Consider the following 18,855-nt stretch of genomic DNA (forward strand, 5'->3'; position numbering starts at 1 on the left):
GCACGTTCTTGGCCTTTTAGGTGGGGAAGCGAGGAGCGAGGGCACCGCGAGTGGCACCGATGGGGAGCGAACCGTGGGCAGAAGGGGCTCAGCAGCGGTTTCCGTCCTGGCTCTTCAGGGGCTGGATGCTCGCACTCTGCGCGCTGTGCTGCGGGATGGCCGCGAGAGGGCGCCAGAGACGCTGCCCGCAATGGGACTTCAGCTGGGACACGGAGGACCAAGAGCAACGCTGGTGGCACCAGGGACAAAGCTGCTGCAGGGCCTCTCCTAACCCTAACCCATTGCTCCACAGCGGTGCCCTCCTTGCTTTCTCACCTCAAATTCCACCTGGGTACTCCTCTGCCCACAGTGAGCTCCTCAATGCTGCCACCATCCCGCAGATGGAGCTTCAGTTGGCAAAGGGCAGGGCAGATTGCCATGATTGTGGCACCGTTGCAGAGTTCATGGTGTGTAGGTGATGCCCAGCACTAGGTTTCTGTCCTGGCTCCACAGCTGTGGTAGCAGGGGCTGGCACCGTTGCTGAGCTCACCATGTACAGGAAAGCAAAGAGAAACAAAGCAAAGCCTTATTGTACAAAAGGCCTGTATTTATGATAGAAAAGCAGGGGGATGCCTCTGTCTCTTAAAGTCCATCTCGAGCAGCAAACGGGTGCTTTGGGGAGGCTGAACGCAGAGGGAAGCAGGGCCAGTCTGAGCTGCAGGGCCAGCAGCTGTCCCACACACCCCAGTTCCATCCCAGCATCACACGAGTTCCACGGCAGAAGGAAGGTGGCCACTCAGAGAGCGGCGATGGCCTTGGCAGCGACACGGCGGCCCAGGGGCAGGCTGAGATCCGTGATGGCCAGGACGATTTTGGGACTGGACATGGTGGACACTTTCACCAGCTCCGAAACCTGGGAGAGCAGAAACAGCCACTCATGACAGTGCTGGAGACACGAGAGCAGGACAGCCCTGTCCCATGCACCAGCATCCCAGGGCACCCTGTGACCAGGATGTCACAGCCACAGGACTCACCATGGTAAAGGGCATGAACTGCAGGATGCTGCCACGGCTGCCCTGCTCCAAGCAGTCCACACACTCCTCCATGAACCACTGCACAAACTGGGTGTGGGTGCCAGCTGTCTTGGCCCCCAGGATGGAAGAGATGAGCAGAAAGAGGTTTGCTGCGGAGATAGGGACATATCAGAAACCAGGTCAGGAAGGCCCAAGGCCCACACACAGGGCACAGGTCCCCACCAGTGCACAGCCACCAGGTTACCCTGCTGGTACCCAACCCCATTACCTAGCACCCTGTTCAGTGGGTCCCTCATGCTGATGGTGTGCAGCTGGGAGGCAGACAGCGAGCTGCTCATGGAGCGATCTGTTGGGAAGCAGAACATGCACCAGGCTGGGGGAGGCTGCAACAGCCTCTTGGCCCCCTCAGCCACACCAATGTGCCCACTCTGGCCAGGTCTGGCCACCAGAGCTTGCCCAGCCCTTGGGCTTCAGGAAGGGCTTTGCCATGAGTTACCCCATGGGGTGGAAGAGGTTTGGATTGTGGCCCTTGGGACCCCCCAAACTGAGCTGCTGGAGCACAGCAGAGATGTGCAGCAGGCAGAGGCCTTGCTCTGGTCACCATCTCTCTGCCACAGCCCAGGTGTGATGGAGCAGAGCCCCCTGAAGGGCTCAAAGCTGCTCCTGGGCTGTGACACTTGGCTCTTGCACAGCCCATATTTACTCCAAGTCCAAGCAAGTTCAATGACATCTGCAAAGGTCTGAGTGTGAGTGAGGCCGTGAGGTGCCTCCAAGCTGCTCCCTGCCCGGGTTTACCTGCAGCAGCACCTTGCCCCTGATGCTGTGCAAGGGCACAAGCAGTGCAAGGCGGTGTCACGGTGGGGAGAGCAGCACAGATGTTCAACAGCTGCACAGCAGCACTCACATCTCACCCGCAGGGTCTGATTTAGCTACCATAGATAACTGAGGCGTGTCCAAAAGGAGCAGCAAATCTCAGGATAGAGAAGGGGATTTATCCAAAGCAAACCATGAAGTGCTGCAAACTGCATCTGCAGGACAGGAACTGTGCCGTCTTCCAGTGCAATGGGATGGGAATCACCTGGGAAGGCTTTTATGGAGACCCCATAGAACACAGCTAGTGCCAAAACTCCTCAGGCCCCACCTTGTGCTGCTCTGAGGATGCTCACCAAAAAAAGCAGCAAGCCCTCCCACACTTTTCTCATGGAATCACATGAGTTACATGGCTGCAGGAAGCAGCTTTTCCACATCACTGCAGCAAACAGCCCAGGAAAGTCCTGAATGTCATTGGGAAGAGGTGGAAATGCCTCAAAAGTTATGTTAAACCAAAGATAGTGAAATAAAGGGGGAAACCTGTATTTCAACAGTCACGAAACCAACAAAACCCACGGGTTGATGGATGTGCTCAGAACTCCTAAACCCAGAGGAGGTTCAGATAATGGAGAAACAATGACCAAGAGCCTCCTGACTCAGGGCCCAGGAGTCCAGACAATGCATGTGGGAGCGGTGACAGCTCCGTGCTGCAGAGAGGAGCAGCAGGGACACACAGACGTGACTGTGGGGAGTCAACAGCTCCTTGTTAATGACACAGGAATGTCAGGATTTAGCCACAAACAACGGGAACGTCACCTCCCACCCCTCCTGCTGCAGCCCATCGGTCCCACATGGGCTGGCTGGGGGTGATAGGGCTCTAACAAAACCTCCCTGAGCACCTCATGCAATGCACTGGGGTGGTGGCAGCATCACAAGGGGAGGTGTAAGCTCATCACCTGCTCTGATGGGAGAAATTAACAGCTTGACCCCTGCAAAGTGTAAGAGCTCCAGGGTAACTCAGCAGAACACCTGAGTGCTCTACATCTGGCCAGCTTTGGAAGAGAAGTGGCTTGTGCCAATACACGTTTAATGGAACCATAGCATGGTGTGGGTTGAAGATTAAAGCTCCTCCAGCTCCAACCCCTGCCATGGGCAGGGACCCCTTCCACTGGAGCAGCTGCTCCAAGCCCCTGTGTCCAACCTGGCCTTGAGCACTGCCAGGGATGGGGCAGCCACAGCTTCTCTGGGCACCCTGTGCCAGCGCCTCAGCACCCTCACAGGGAACAGCTTCTGCCTAAGAGCTCAGCTCAGTCTCCCCTCGGGCAGGTTCAAGCCATTCCCCTTGGCCTGTCCCTACATCCCATGTCCCAAGCCCCTCTCCAGGTTTCCTGCAGCCCCTTTAGGCACTGGAGCTGCTCTCAGGTCTCCCCTTCAGGAGCCTTCTCTTGCCCAGGCTGCCCCAGCCCAGCTCTGGCTCCAGAGCAGAGCTGCCAGAAACGATGCCCAGAGCAGGTCAGTTCCCTCCCCAGGAGCTCCCAACCCCATCTGCACTTACTGGGGCTGGAGAGGATGTTGGCGTCCTCCTCATTGGAGCTCAGCAGGCGCATGAGCTTGGAGGGCTGCGTGTCATCCAGCGGGAAGAGGCTGATGTAATCCTGGGGGGGTAGAGGGGGTTCAGTCCCACCAGCCCCTCTCCGAGGGGGGATCCTGTCCCCCCTCCCCTGCTGACCCACTCTGGGCTCTGCACAGAGACTCCAACCAAACCCTGCTCCGTGCAGGACTCACCTCGATGTCCTCTCGGTGCCTCTTCTTCTGCCTGGCAGAGGCCTGGCCCTTGTTGTGGGAGGAGTAGGAGCTCAGGGCACACCAGACAGAGAGCCTGGGGACAGAGCAGGGACACTGTGAGGTGCTGCCAGCCCACCACGAGCCCAGAGTGGGTGCCAGGATGGGAGGTAGCAGGTCCCTCCCCAGTGAGAAGCAGCAGAGAATGGGGCCCAGGACACCAGTGTGTCCACTCCTGTCAGCACTGTGCTAGGGCCAGCATGGGAACTGGGTGGCTGGGACCCCCATCCCAGCACGGAGCATGTCCCCATCTCCACAAACCCACTCCCTAGGAGACAACATCAACACGTTCAGGGTCTTACTTGGCCAAGGCTTTTCCTGGGGGGTCCATGAGCGTGTGCCACTTGGAGGAGTCTGTGAGCAGGTTGGGCAGGATGTGACCCAGCAGGGTCAGCGTCAGCTGCTGCATGTCCAAGCAGAAGATGGCATAGAGCAGCTCCACAGCCCGCAGTGTGTGCTCCTTCCGTGTCTCCTTCAGCAGCTCCTGAGGCAGAGGGAGGCACGGGCTCACCTCCAGCACCCAGGACTGGCAAAGCAACCAGCCCAGGCACAACCAGAGCTCCTGGGCACTAAGAGCATGGGCTAGGCCCAGCAGTCCTGGGCTTGCCACCCGGTCACCTCCCTCCTCCACCCCATACCTTGACCAGGTTGTTGCAGAACCAGTAGACACCCCCCATGTGCAGCAGGGTGTCAAAGATGTGGATGGAGCGGCTGTCGACCCAGCCCTTCTCCAGCACCTTGGTGAAGACACTCGTCAGCACCTCCTTGATGGGCTTCTTCGGGGGGAGCAGGTTCCAGTAGGGAATGGTGTCCATGCCCGTGGAGGGGAATTTGATCTGCGTGGCCGTCTGCTGCAGGACATCGGCACACATGTGCTCCAGGATGGAGCTCATGATCACCACCCTGCAGGACAGGGGCAGGGAGCTGGGGTCACACAGGCCCTGGGAGGTGGCACAGCACACGTGTGGGGCTGGGGCTCACCGCTCGTTGTAGAACTGCAGCGTGTTCTCACTGCACAGAGGGGTGGCCAACTGCCGGATCATCTGCAGGGACTTCTCGCGCTCATCCAAGCCCAGCATGCGGACGTGGGCCACCAGCCAGGCCACGGCACACACGGCCATGCTGCACACCTTCCCCTTGATGTTGTCTGTGATTTTCTAGGAGAGGACAGGAGCAGAGGTGGGTGAACACTGGTGGGTGCATGCACAGGCTTCATCTCAGCATCGCCTCCCAGGGCTGTGGGACCAGACTGCAAGGTCCTAGGATCCCAGCCTGGATTGGGTTGGAAGGGAGCTTAAAGCTCATCCAGCTCCAACCCCTGCCACGGACAGGGACCCCTTCCACTGGAGCAGCTGCTCCAAGCCCCTGTGTCCAACCTGGCCTTGAGCACTGTGCCCTTGCTCTCCCCCATGCTACCCTCCCACCAGGCCCACCTGGATGGACTCGAAGGTGAGGACGCCATTCTCCCAGGCATTGAGGATCTCCAGGATGGCAGCTGAGATGCTCAGACATGCCTCGTGCCACTTCATCTGCCTGCCAGGGAAGAGAGAGGTGGAGGGAATGGGGGTCAGGCACTTGTCCAGAGCAGCCATGGGGTCAGGGAAGGTGGGGTGGGGGCTCCCCTCCTGCTCTGCAGGGTGGGCTGAGCTCTTACACCAGCTTCATCTCGGAGGAGTTGTTGAGGAGGGCAACCAGGGACTCCACTTTGGTGGAGTCCGGACGGAAGCAGGGGTGGTCGGGGTTGAGGATCTTCCCCTCCTCGGGCATGCAGGTCAGCATCCAGGTCTCAAAGAAGGGAACCTCACCCGGAGGGCTGGACTCCGACAGGATCACCTAGGAAAGGAAGCAGCACAGGGTCTACCACACGGCCTGAACCCCACAGGGATCCTGCTGGGGACCCCCACCCCGGGGTGCTCAGGGCTGGGGGGACAGCATCACCCTGTGGCCTGCACTGGTCACCCCCCAGTCAGGCACTGGTTTCCAGTCTGGGGGCTGTGCTTTGCTCCCCTCTTCCTGAGGATACCCCAGGGGACCACAGCCCATGGAGCTCCAACAGCTTCCCCTGGGTTGATGCTCAGTGTGGAGGGGCTGTGAGGGTCACCTGTCCCCTCCAGAGCAGTGCTGAGGGTCCCCAGCTCCCACAGCCCAGCTGGGAGGGCTCCCGTGGGGCACAGGAGCTGGGAACCCCACGTGCTGCTTCCTCCCTGCCGCTGTGGGACCCCCGGGACACTGCTGCTGTCTGAACCAAGGAGCTGTGCACATCTGTCCGGCAGCAGCTGTGCAGGAAGAGCTGCTCTGGGCCGGGCTGGGGATGAGCCCCCATCAGTCAGCCCCGGGCACGTCCGCTCCCAGCTCTTTTCCAGCCAGGATTCCCCCTCCCAGTGCTCCTGAGCTTTCGGTATCATTGCAATTCCCAGCACAAGCAGATGTCGAAAGCTGGAAAGGTTTCATGCAACCAAAGGGCTGTTTCCTGCGGGGCTGCAAGTTCCTCCTCTCGTGGTCTGAAAGCTCCAAGGGCCCCTCCTGGCCAACCAGTGCCAAACCAGAAGGGCAGTGCTGGGAAAAGCCCAGTGAGATCAGAGGCTGTGGAGGCAGCAATCCCACTGATGACATGAGACAGTGAAGGGAACACAACCAAAGCCCTCGGGAATGCCATGGCCACCCCTGCTCCATCCCTGCTGCGCTCCCCAGGTCAAAGCCCCATCCCCTCGGAGGACACTTACCTCAGAGCCATAGGTCTGGGCCACATGGCACAGCATGAGGAAAGAGATGTCGAAGAGCAGGGCCCGAACTGAGGCTGGTTTGGCTGAGGGAGAAGAAACAAAGAGCCTGGGGCTGGGGCAGCTCTGCTGGGGCAGCCTGGACAAGAGAAGGCTCCTGAAGGGGAGACCTGAGAGCAGCTCCAGTGCCTAAAGGGGCTGCAGGAAACCTGGAGAGGGGCTTGGGACAAGGGATGCAGGGATGGGACAATGGGAATGGCTTGAACCTGCCTGAGGGGAGACTGAGCTGAGCTCTTAGGCAGAAGCTGTTCCCTGTGAGGGTGCTGAGGCGCTGGCACAGGGTGCCCAGAGAAGCTGTGGCTGCCCCATCCCTGGCAGTGCTCAAGGCCAGGTTGGACACAGGGGCTTGGAGCAGCTGCTCCAGTGGAAGGGGTCCCTGACCGTGGCAGGGGTTGGAGCTGGAGGAGCTTTAAGGTCCCCTCCAACCCAATCCAGGCTGGGATTCTCTGATCTCCAGCCTTGTACAAGGAGAGAGGCAGGGAGGAGCCCTCTGACCCTCCCAGTTTCCTCCAGGCAGCTTTTCTAACCCCAAGTGCTTGTGTGCAAACAAGGGCTCTAGAAGATGTACCAAGTGCCTCCCTCTACCCCATCTGTGCCCCCACAGCAGCTTTGGCCTCTGTGCAGCAGCCCCAGCCCATCCCTGGGCTCTCCCCACACTGTGGAAGGTCAGAGCACTCTGAAACACAAGTTTCACCACATGTAAATGCAGTCTGAGTCCTTATCTCGGGCTCGGTGCTGACACATCACCCCTTCCAGCGAGTGAGCCGGGGCCCGGCTGGTCCCAAGGGGCCCCATGGGGTGGGCTGGGGAGATGGAGCAAGCAGAGAACACCCCACATTCCAGATGGACACACAAATGGCACATGGGAGGGCAGCGTGGCCCTAGGAGCCCCAGGCTCCACCACACGCCCCCATGCCAGGCCTGGCAAAGCTCAGCTTGCTCAGGCATCACAGCCAGGCCCTACAGCATCCCAGCACATAGCAGTGGGGGGAGCAGCTCAAACCACCCCCCTGGCAGGCCATGTACATACTTACAGCTGTCCTCGCTGCTGATGTGCTTCGTGAATTCATTCAGCCTAGAGGGGGCAATGGGAGCTGCAGTGAAGCATCACCACCGGCTGCACCAGGACTCTGCCCAGACCTGGGACACGCAGGGGGTGTCCCTGCCTGCAGACCCTGCCTGCAGCCCGGCCCAGCCCCGTGTCCTGCATGCAGGAGCAAGGCAGGCAGGGACTGAAGCAGGGCCTGGCTCTGCAGACACCCTCCGGCACAGCAGGGCTGAGCCTCCTCCTCCTCCCTCTGCTCCCCTGCAGCAGAACAGGTCCAGCAACGCTGCTGTTCCCCCACACCCGAAAGCATCCTCTGCGTGGGGAGTTCTGAGCATGGCCCTCTCCTTACCACGAACCCCCAAAGAGGCTGGAGTTGCCTCAGGCCTCTCTGCTCAGAAGCACATCACACACCCCATGCATGCTGCTGCTTGTGCTCCAAGTGGGACACAAGCATCTGGGGACTGACACAGCGAGCGCCCTGCAGCTGAGGCTGTGCCAGTCCCTTCGTACCCTTAAACCAAGCTGACTTGGACTCTGCTCTGTTAAGGCAGAAGCAAAGGAGCTGGGATGCTGCCGTGCAGGGCGCACACCCCCAGAATCCCAGCCCTGCCCAGGGTTGTGCTGGACACAGGCACTGGGGGAGGCTGCCCGCTCAGCCCAGCCCCACTGGTGAGCAGGGACAGCACCATCCAGGTGGACACTCACTTGATGAACTTCCGAGCAAAGGATTTCAGCTTGCCCGTTGCTGCTGCTGCTGCCAGCAGCAAGTCCAGGCTCTTCCCAGAGAGCATGTGGCCCAAAACCCCCAGCAAGCCCTCGGGGGACTTAGAGTGATCTGCATCCATGGTCTACAAAGAAGGAACAGAGGAAAGGGAAGTCACAAGGAATGGGTGATACAGACCAGTGGTAAATGGCCACGGGGGCAGTGGATCAGCTCCAGAATGTTCCATGAGGCCTTGGTGATGGGTGGGTGGCTCAAGCACCACAGGGCACAGCACAGGGGAGAGCTGCAGCACAACCACCACCAAAACATCTTCTTGCTTTCAGCAGCAAGTCAACCAGAGGGGCAAAAGAACATGGGGAGTCACCAGGGACATGGGGAGATGCATGCGGAGAAGTGGCTGAGAGCAGGACAAGCACATCTGGCTGTGCTCAGGCTGCTGGCACTGACAACATGCCCCTGACAGCTTCCTGGGAGGGAGGAAAGGAGCTCCCAGTCTCCATGGTAGTGTAGCAAGGCTGGGAGTGATTTCCCCATTTCTCCAGTCCAGCATAGGAGGGGGATCAGGCACCTCCCAACCGTCCCGGCTGCCTGGTGAGGCCAATGCTGCTGGAACAGGCTGTGGGGCTGACCCCAGCCTGCCCAGGAAGGACTCACCTTCAGGATGTTGGTGACAGTGGGCTCAGCCCTCAGGATGAGCCTCGGGTTTGGTTGGATGTTGGCGTTCTCCGCCGATTTCAAGCACGGAGCCTGTTTTCTGTCCACTGTCCTATGGGATCCACACAGAACCGGTCAGTGAGCAGGAGCCCATCCCCTGCTTCACTCCTGCCCACCACATCCCACCAGCTTCCCCAAGGAAAGGCCACCACCTCAGGCCACTGCCAGCTGCCAGAGGACAGACTGCCTGTACTCCATCTGTCACTGAAAGCAAAGCCTCGTCCCTCCAGGCCACAGGCCAGCCAGCAGCATCACAGCTGGTCCTTCATGCTCCCCCCTAAGAAGGGCAGCAAGATGAGGTGCTCTAACCCCACTTGGTCACCCCGAATTTGGAGGGGGCTGTACCGTTTGTCAATCAGTTTGTTCATGTTGGCCTCGGAAAGCAGCCCCTGCTTGCCACACTCCTGCAGCAGCAGGCTCGTGCAGTCACAGCTGAAAGAGAAGAGGAGAGCATCAGCCTGAGGAACAGCATTGCTGCTGCCCTGGGCAGTGCTGCAGGGCAGGGGGGCTCCTGGGTTGTCCCCCTGGCCCCACTCCCACCCCTCTGAGGATGCTTCAGGGGCAAAAGCAGCTCCAGCTTCCACACAGCATCACCAAGACACGGATGAGCTGTCAGACGCTCACTGCCTTGCCCAGTTGGCAGCGCAAGGTCCTCAGGAAGAAGGAATTGGATCAGAAGCTCAAAAAGCCTCACCAGGAGCTGCCCCAGCATCCTGAACCCCGCAGGAAGGATGGGGTGGTTGTGGCATGGCCTGGCCACAGGCAAGCAGTGCTGCAGGTCAGCCCTGCACACAGGGATCACTCACTTGCATCGCTGATCAGCTTTGTCGAGCAGAGGGGTCAGCTTCAGCAGGAACTTGAAGGCACAGTTCACATCCTCAGTGAAGTCCTGCTGGGCACAAAGCTCTGTCAGCTCAGAGCACTGCTGGCACAAGCCACCTTCACCTCCCACACCACCTTGTCCATTGGAAGGTTGTTGGGATATAAACCATCTCCTACCTCACGCATCTCTGGCCAGGCCCTAGCACCATCATGACAAACACAACATGGCAAACAGCTCAAACCAATGTCCCCCCAGACTCACCTTGTCTCCTTGGGGATACTTCTTGAGTTTAACCAGGACCTGGGGTATCTGAAAGACATGGGCCAGGATGTGATTGACTGTGCTGCAGTCAGGACCTCCCAGCAGGAAGCCCATCACAGCCCAGGCCATGGGAAATCACACACTGACTCCTTCTATCTGGTACAAAGGAGGTGAAGCAGACTGCTCTGGGGCTGCCCACCACCGAGCTATGGGAACACAAGCCCCAAGGTTGCTGTGGCATCCTTCAAAGGCCCCCAATTTCCCCCCCCCCCCCCCCCCAAAACATCTCAGGAAAGCCACTCTGCAAAACAAAGTGAGGCTGGGCTGAAAAGAGGCCCAGGACAGCAAAGCTGATGCTCAGCAGGTTGCAGGAAGGCTGCCACAGGCTCATGCTGTGCGACAGCAGAACTAATTGCTCTGCCAGGGTTCGGTGCTCAGCAGGGGCTGAGCATGTGGGGAGAAGGCAGCAGCAGGCCCAGGCTCAGGCCATACCTTCAGGAAAGTGAAGGCTGTCCACTTGAGCTCCTCTGTGCCCTCCGGGGACTCGATGAGGCCCACAAAACAGGCCTTCCAGATCTCCAGCACGAAGAGCGGGGAGGGAATGCGCTGCAGGACACACAGACAAACCCCCACCAGTGCTGGAAAGGCAATAAAGCACCTCCCTCAAGCACAGCCAAACCCTGAACCCCCTGTGAAGGTGTTGATGGGCTCACGCTGCTCCCCGCAGCTGCGCCCACATCCTTGGACCAGGATCAGCACAGAAGCTGCAGCAAGGCTCTGGCCCCACAGCCACAGCTCACCCTGAGCAAAATCAGATGCCACTTCTGTACCTGCATCCTCTTCACCATCATCAGCTGCTCCACCAGCGGCTGGGTCTCTCCAGTGAGGTTCATGGTCCCCTCCAGCAGCACCACAGCATGTACGGTGGGGAAGCCGGTCTTGTTCAGCTGCTCAGAGTGCACTGAGAGCATGGTGGGGATGCTGGTAGGAGAGGACAGCACACATCCCTGGAGCCTTGCAGGGACAGATCCTTGCTCTTCCTCTCCCATCATCCTTTCCCAGCCAAGCCCCTGAGCAACCTGGGGCAGAAGACTCCTTCACAGCAGGTCACCACTAGCCCTGTCCCCTCTCCTACCCAGCGCCAGCCCCAACCCACTGTTGGTGCAGGGCTCCAAGCCAGGAAGGGACAAGGAAGCAGGGAGCCAGCGTGGAGGGAGGCAGGAGGCTCTCAACCCCCAGAGCAGGGCTCACACCCATTTTACCCTCCAAGCCCATGAAGCTGGTAGCACAAATCTACCTCTTGATGAGGGAGACGCAGTCATCAGCCTGGCTTCGCAGTGGGGAGTTGCTGAGGTTGTTGAGGTTCTCCCCCAGCTTGACAAGGGACTGCTCCACAGTGCTCCAGGAGGCTGGATTGGGAGAGCAGGCATTCAACAGTGGGGACAGGAACACACTGAGCAGGGCAGGCTGGCTCCAAGGCCCACAGCAGTGCAGAGGCCCTGCCAAGGCTGGGGCTCCCCACAGTGAGCAGAAGTCAGTGCACCTCTGCAAACCCAAGCTGAGGGGCTGTGTGTGAGCCATCAGCTCCTGCTTTAGGCTGGCCTGGCACAGCCTCTTGGCCAGGCACAGGCCGGCTGGCAGAGCACAGGGCTCACCATGCACCCAGGAACAGCTCCTGCAGCCTTCCCATTAATTCTGCTGCTCTTCCAAGGGCAGCACGGAGGGGAGGGGGCAGAGGGTGGCACAGAGCCAGGGAGGAGAAAGCAATGGAGCTGGAAGACGGATGGGCTTGGAGCCGCAGGGATAATGCGGCAGGAGCCGGGCAGGGAGAAGGGAGAGGTGGCAACCCCAGGGCCAAGCCGCATCCAGGGGGAAGCAGTGACATACACGTCTCCTCCAGCTTGGCAATGTGGATCAGGGCTCGGTTCTTGGTGCTCCCAAGCATCTTCTCCAGCCGCTCCAGACACATCTTGAGCTGGGCCTCAGCAGCCACTTGCTCCAGCGTCTCCTTCAGCTTCTCGGCATAGAAGGCAGCGCAGCGCAGGAGCCAGTTGAGGGCACTGAGCAGCGCCCGGCACAGGCTGATGCACTCCTCGGCTTTGCCATGACAGCTGAACAGGGGAGAGAAACGGCACCGTGCTCACCGTGCTGCTGGGGCAAGGCCAGAGGAGGCCACGAGGATGAGCAGGGGCTGGGGCAGCTCCCGGATGGAGCCAGGCTGAGAACATTGGGGCTGGAGAAGAGAAGCTGCATGGAGACCTCAGAGCAGCTTCAGTGTCTGAAGGGGGCTACAAGGATGCTAGGAAAGGACTGGAGCGATAGGACAAGGGTGAGGGGTTCAAACTGAAACAGGGGAAGTTCAGGTTGGAGATAAGGCAGGAGTTCTTCCCTGGGAGGGTGCTGAGGCCCTGGAACAGTGCCCAAAACCAGGGGTAAATGCTCCATCCCTGGCAGCTTTCAAGGCCAAGCTGGACAGAGCCTTGGACAACATGGTCTAGCATGGGGACTTGGAACTGAATGATCTTAAGGTCCTTTCCAACCCTGACCATTCTATGGTTCCACGCTGCTGCCCTGGGGAAACTGAGGCACAGAGACAGGGCAGGCTGGGGAATCCATGCCCACATCCCCTGCTCCAGCCCAGGCAGCAGTTCCTCTGCTGCACATCCCAACCTGCATCCCAGCTTTGCCAGGGGAAAGAACATCTCCCCAGTTGCATCCTCCTCTCTGGCCACTCTACTCCAGGGAAACTTTCCAAGCCTCTCATTAAGTTATCTTGCTCAGAGAAGCTCAGCATTGATCAATGTGCTGCGAGAGGTGAACGCCTTCCCCTCCTGATGCACAAACCATTGGGGCCAGAAGTTTTGATCAAATCACATTAGGCAGGGCCAGGATTAAGTGGCCAGCTCAGCAACAGCTTCTTGTCAACATCTGTGACTGATGCATATTCATTGCTGCTGCTTCATTTCATGTCACTGAAGAGCTGCTGCCTTCCTTCTCCTCCTCCTCCTGCTGCCCCCATCACACGGTCTCTGCTCCAGCCTTCCAGAAAAGGCTCTCAGGGGTTAACAGGAAGATTTCTGAGCTCTCTAAAAGAGTTTTTGTGGCCTGAATTGTCTGAGCTCCCCTGGGCCCTGCAACACCAGCGGAAGAGCATGAAGCAAAACAAGGCAGCTGGCTGGAGCGCCTGGGGCAGCGCAGGCAGAGCAGGGGACACGTAGCCAGGGCCTTGGGAAGGCCACACAAGAGAAAGGAAATGCTGAGGGGACACATGCCCCCAGGCTGCAGGGCTTACACCCACCCCTATCCACCCCAGCGGGACAGGAATATCATGGCAGGGATGCTTAGCCTGGAATAGATGGGTTTCTTGCAGCTCCCTGTAAAGCTGGTGGGGGTTTGGGACTCCCTCTGCTCTCCCCATCCATGACCAGGGTGGATGGATGCAGAGCTGGAGGAGGAACCTGCCTCTCTCCCCTAAGGAGGGTACCCCAGGCTCAGCCAGACCCCACCAGCTCCCAGTACTGTCACACTGGAAGCACCACACCATACCTGAGGCGGTCACAGAACATATCCATGATCTCCAAGAGCGACTGGACACACAGGTCCCGGGAGAAGTCATCAAACTGGAGCAGGGAAACACAGAAACACTTTGGATGGGGCTGCCAGGCTCCGGCAGCTCCGAAACCAAACTCAAGCCCTTCCTGCAGGGCCTGGGCCGGCCGCAGGACGCTCGCCCTGGCAGCAGCCCAGAAGCCACTTGAATGGGATCTAGGTCAGGGCTGGCTGGCGGCTGGGTCGTGCCCTGCCGGGCTGGAGGCAACAGGGCCCTGAGCTGGCCGTGGCAGGGCTGTGGTGAGTGCCAGCAGCGTGTGCCAGGAGCCCGGCTGGCCGCGGGGCTGGGGGCACCAGAAGCAGCTCCACAGCTCAGAGCAGAGCAGATGGGGCCCCCCCGCCGGGCCGGAGCCAGCCCGCAGGCCTGCGCTGGGCACATGCTGCTCTGAAGGAGGAAGCCTCAGCTCTCAAGGTCAGCTCTCTGCCCAACGAGGATGCAGTACTGGGCTGGTCCAGGCCCTGGGCTGGTTCTGCCCTCCCCTGGCAGCAAATCCATTGTCCCAGATGGGTGCTGAGCCCCATTGCAGGGTCCCCACCCTCACTGGGGCTTTGTGGCATGGTTGCAGCACAGCTCCAAGCTCAGCCTGCAGCACCCCAGAGCTACACAAGCATTGCAGGGCTACCAGCACCTTCCTCTTCCCATTCCCCAGTAACTGCAAAGAGGTGGAAGGAGAGAAATCATTCTCCTTTAAGTGCCTCTTTCTTCAGCCCTGACAAGGCTGATGCTTAGGGGGAGGTGGGGGGTCTGACACAGCCCCCAAGGGGCTGTTGCTCCCCATGAAGCAGAGGCAGCCGCAGAGTTCCTGTCCCCATCCGAGTGGCATGGGGACACTAAGCACCCATGGGTGCAGCACTGCATGGCTGCACCCCCTTTGAGCAGTGCTGCTTCTCCATCACCAGCTCCCAGTGCCACGGGCTGCAGAGGGATGTGGTCTCCAGCAGCTGGGCTGTGGTTCACACGCAGGACACTGTGGGCCAGGCGCCTGCCAAGGCCCTGCATGATGGAGGGATGAGGATTTCACACCCACAGCCATCCCCAAATGCAAAGGGGGAGCTGGCAGCAGGGCAGCAGCCTGTCCCCAGCGGGACACAGGCACTAATGTGCACTGTCTGGCCACTGCTGACTCAGCACAGGATGTCATTTTCCACTTGACCTACATTTGGGGAGAGTTGCGGGGAGGGAAATGGATACACGGGTCATAGGGAAAGAGAAAACCCCCAGCCCGAGCCCTACCTTGCTGATGGCCGTCAGGACCGTGGAGTAAGACACCATCTATGAACAAAACACAAAGCAAAGCTGGTGCAGCCGCATGCTGGAGGCTGAGGTTTGCTCACTGCTGAGGAGCAGTGAGGTCAGGGCATGGCCCTGCTGCTGTCACCGCACACACTGACCCAGCACAAATCCGAGCTGACAGTTTGAGGTGATGCTGGTTTGTTTCACACAAACTTGGGGCGATGCTAAATGCAGGGGGTCTCAGAGGGGGAGGATTCCCCCCCCTTGCCTGCAGCCAGGCCATGGGCAGAGGCTATGGACAGGAACAGCCCAGCCTTGGGGATGTGCTGAGCCCTCAGTCGCCTGCCCAAGCCCAAGATGGGAGATTTTGGGGGGGGGGGAGGTGTCTATCTCCCTATCACCAACTCCACACCGCGAATTCCTTGCCCACCCCCTGCTAATGTGGGCTGCGAGGTGACACCTGCAGTGCATGGGGAAAGCCATTACCTGGGAGCTGATGGCATATTTCAGGTAGGACAAGATGAGTGGGTTCGGCGATGGCCCAATCATGGCCTGCTCCAGAAGAGCCTCTGCAAGGAAAGGAGAGGTCCCAGCTCAGGGCACAGACCCCGTGTGGGGATGCACAGACACACACATGCTCTGCCCTCATCCCACAGGAAGGTGGCCAAGACAAATTGTACAAACCACAGTAACTCTGTGCTGCGCTTCCCTGAATTAACCAAATCCCACAACTTTCCAATCCCCAGTGGCATAATTCAGGCAGTGCAAGCAGCCTCCTGCTAACCCAGCTCTCCCTGGCCCCACAACAGCACCTGCTGCTCTCCAAGCTCCCCTTGCTCCCACCTCCTGCCCACGAGGCTCTCGCATCCTCCTCTGAGTGACTTTCTGCTCCCAGGGCTGAGCCCTGGGCACACACATGGTCCCTTCCCTCTTGGCTGGGCCCAGCCCTGCACGTCTGCCCCCCCCGGCCGCCAGCCTGTGGATGCTGGAGGGGCTCTGCCCGTCCTATCTGCTCAGTCAAGCCTTTAATCGACCATTTGAAGTGTGGCAGAGTGCAGGAACCACCTCCCAGAAGCAGGCCCCGGGCTGCAGCAGGGGCTATGTAAGTAGGTCAAAGCACCCAGACACAAGAGGGGGCAGCAGCTGGCTGGGAAGTGGCTGCCCCACAGCAGAGGAGGAGCAGCCATCGCCAGATCCCACAGACTGTGGGAGCAGGAGGCTCCCTGGGTCTCGCTCAAAGGCTGAGGCCGTGGCCAGCAGCATCTCAGCTCGAGGACAGAAGGCTAATGGCAGCCGTCCCCTCCCCATGGCATCAGGGAGCGTCAACACGAGCCAGCCACATGCTGCTACCCGCTGCAGACGTGTCAGCACAGATTTGCCGGCACCGCTGTGATCCGGGCAGCTCGTGCCAGCTTCTGCTCCTATGGAGTTCCAATCCGAAGGCAGGAGCTTGGGAAAAGACAGCTCCAGGGCTGCGGTGAGGGAAGCAGCACATGCTGCAGCCATCGGGAATAGCATCCCTGCGCACCCACATCACCTGTGCTGCGCCCAGGATGGAGCCAGTGTCAGCATCTTCCCTTTTGAGTTTGCCTTGGCAGCCCCTGAGCAAATCCAGTCCCCCTAGGGCTACCCCACAGCTCAGCCCCTCCAGCCCCATACTGCAGGCCCATGCACTGACCCCTCGCCATGGGTGGAGGGGGCACAAAGCAGCCTGAGGAGCTCAGCTGTGGGGATGTGGGTTAACAAAAGGAAAACACAGCAGTGGGATGAAGGGAGGAAAAACCACCCTAGGGAAAGGTCCCCTCTTGGTGGGGCAAGAACTGCTTCCACCTGTGCTGGGCTGTTTCCCTTGGAATCCCCTGGTGCAGCAATGCTCAGCAGTGCTCTGTTTATGTACCCAGGGCTTGCAAACACCGCTTGGTGCCCAGGAGAGTAAACCCCCCCCCTAGCAACAAGTTTCTATAATTAGCATAAAAGCTTGCAATGTTTAAACCCTGCAGCTCAGCAGGTACCAGCATTTGGCAGGATTTGTGTCAAAAATCCTGGAATAGGGACAAGGAAAGAAGCCCCAGTAAGCAGGGATGGGAGCACCCGGCTCCATCCTTGGTTACACAAGGGGTCGTTATCCCCTCATCATGGGGGGGAACTGTGAAGCCGGTTGCTGCAGTGCCTGAGCACAGTGCCCTGATCCAGAGCTCTGCATGTGTGCGGCTGCAGCCAGCGCTCACCCCACACCGTACACTGCTCACCCCACACCGCTCACCCCACACCGCACACCTCACCACAGGCTGGGCTCTAGGCCGGTTTAACCACGGCCCCCCCTGTGTGCAGTGCTGGAGCAATCCCCGCTCCCCCCGCACCTGCCAGGTTGAGGATGTCCCAGGTGGCTCCCCGGGGGAAGAACCGCTTCATGTTGATGGCCCATTGGTAGTCGCTCCAGCGCTCCTTCCAGGCCTGCAGGATGGCCTGCTTCAGGTTCACCACCTTCATGGCCGCGGCACCGGCTCCGGGCTGCGGGGCGGCAGGGCCCGGACCGGAGGCGTCCGTGCAGGCCGCGGATGGAGCCGGGTCAGGCCGCGGAGCTCAGAGGGGTAACGGAACCAGAACCGGGGCTCATCCCACCCGCACCCGGCACCGCGGCGGCCGGCGGACGCGTTCCTCAGCGCCTGGGCACCGCCATATTGGCACCCGGCAGCAAGCAGGGCGCTGATTGGGCTGAGGGGAGCGGCGGGGCGCGGGGGATGCTGGGGGATGTAGTTTGGAGGCTGGAGGGGGGGGCAGGGGATGCTCAGGAAGGTCGGGCAAGGGGGTGAGTGTGCAAATGGGCGTGCAGAGGGACGGGTGTGCAAGCAAGGGGTGTGCAAAGGGACGGGTGTGCAAGCAAGGGGCGTGCAAAGGGACGGGTGTGCAAGCAAGGGGTGTGCAAAGGCTTTGGGGTGTCACACGGGGCTCCGAGCGCAGGGGGGTGCAGGTGTGCAAATGGGTGTGCACACGGGGATGTGTCTGCGCGTGCATATGGGGTGTGCGTGCACACGTCTGTGCGCGTACCCGCATGTGTGTGCATGTATGGGAGCGCAGGCCTGCATAGGACACACGTGTGGGTGAGCATGGGAGTGTGCAAACATGGTAAGGGGTGGGGATGTGCACACATGTACGTGTGTGTGTGCATGGAGGAACATGCAGACACACGTGTGGGTGCACGTGTGTATACAGGCACACGTGTGAGTGCATGTGTGTATACAGGCACACATGTACACGCACTTTGCATGCAGATGAGTGTGTACATACATGTGCCAGCATGTCTGTATGTGCATACACGTACATATGTGCACCCACACGTGTGAGTGTAGCTGTGCATACAGGCACACATGGGAGAGCACAGAGCTGTGCACACGTGGGTGTGCAAATATGGGTGTACACCCAGGACAATGTATGAGTGCAGGTGGGTCTCTGCATGCATCTGCATGTAGATGCACACATCTGTGCATACAGGCACGGGTGCCCTCGTGTGTGTGTGCAGACACCTGTGCATGGGCAGGTACACGCGTGCAGAGGTGTGTTGCACACACGTGTGCATGGGCAGGTACACACGTGCAGAGGTGTGTTACACACACACGTGTGCATGGGCAGGTACACGCGTGCAGAGGTGTGTTGCACACACGTGTGCATGGGCAGGTACATGCATGCAGAGGTGTGTTACACACACACGTGTGCATGGGCAGGTACACGCGTGCAGAGGTGTGTTGCACACACGTGTGCATGGGCAGGTACACACGTGCAGAGGTGTGTTACACACACACGTGTGCATGGGCAGGTACACGCGTGCAGAGGTGTGTTGCACACACGTGTGCATGGGCAGGTACATGCATGCAGAGGTGTGTTACACACACACGTGTGCATGGGCAGGTACACGCGTGCAGAGGTGTGTTACACACACACGTGTGCATGGGTAGGTACACGCGTGCAGAGGTGTGTTACACACACACCTGTGCATAGG

At 59.7% G+C, this 18,855-nt stretch overlaps 1 protein-coding gene across 1 annotated transcript; it reads right to left on the reverse strand.

Moving 5' to 3' along the window:
• Positions 1–752: 752 nt before the first annotated feature.
• MED24 (mediator complex subunit 24) lies at positions 753–17,348 on the reverse strand. The gene is made up of 25 exons (XM_034070172.1): positions 17,219–17,348; positions 15,345–15,427; positions 14,859–14,897; positions 13,562–13,635; positions 11,903–12,126; positions 11,313–11,424; positions 10,846–10,996; positions 10,508–10,621; positions 10,016–10,063; positions 9,738–9,820; positions 9,277–9,363; positions 8,872–8,983; positions 8,199–8,341; positions 7,480–7,520; positions 6,389–6,471; positions 5,320–5,498; positions 5,099–5,198; positions 4,647–4,822; positions 4,304–4,568; positions 3,968–4,149; positions 3,609–3,702; positions 3,379–3,478; positions 1,282–1,359; positions 1,014–1,162; positions 753–892 (listed from the first exon to the last, which is right to left on the reverse strand). The coding sequence occupies exons 1-25, from the start codon at positions 17,346–17,348 to the stop codon at positions 776–778; spliced, it is 2,964 nt and encodes a 987-aa protein (XP_033926063.1). The 3' UTR covers positions 753–775.
• Positions 17,349–18,855: the final 1,507 nt, after the last annotated feature.

The sequence above is a fragment of the Melopsittacus undulatus genome, chromosome 17, assembly GCF_012275295.1.
Source record: "Melopsittacus undulatus isolate bMelUnd1 chromosome 17, bMelUnd1.mat.Z, whole genome shotgun sequence".
In the NCBI taxonomy this organism is placed as follows: Eukaryota; Metazoa; Chordata; class Aves; order Psittaciformes; family Psittaculidae; genus Melopsittacus; species Melopsittacus undulatus.

Bases quoted from the DNA above. Each gene is read 5' to 3' on its own strand.
- MED24 (XM_034070172.1), bottom strand. From the start codon at position 17,348: ATGAAGGTGGTGAACCTGAAGCAGGCCATCCTGCAGGCCTGGAAGGAG. The intron at 15,428-17,218 runs GTGCGGGGGGAG...CTTTCCTTGCAG, and splicing joins GGACATCCTCAACCTGGCAG to AGGCTCTTCTGGAGCAGGCC. The intron at 13,636-14,858 runs GTAGGGCTCGGG...TCCCTGCTCCAG, and splicing joins TCCTGACGGCCATCAGCAAG to TTTGATGACTTCTCCCGGGA.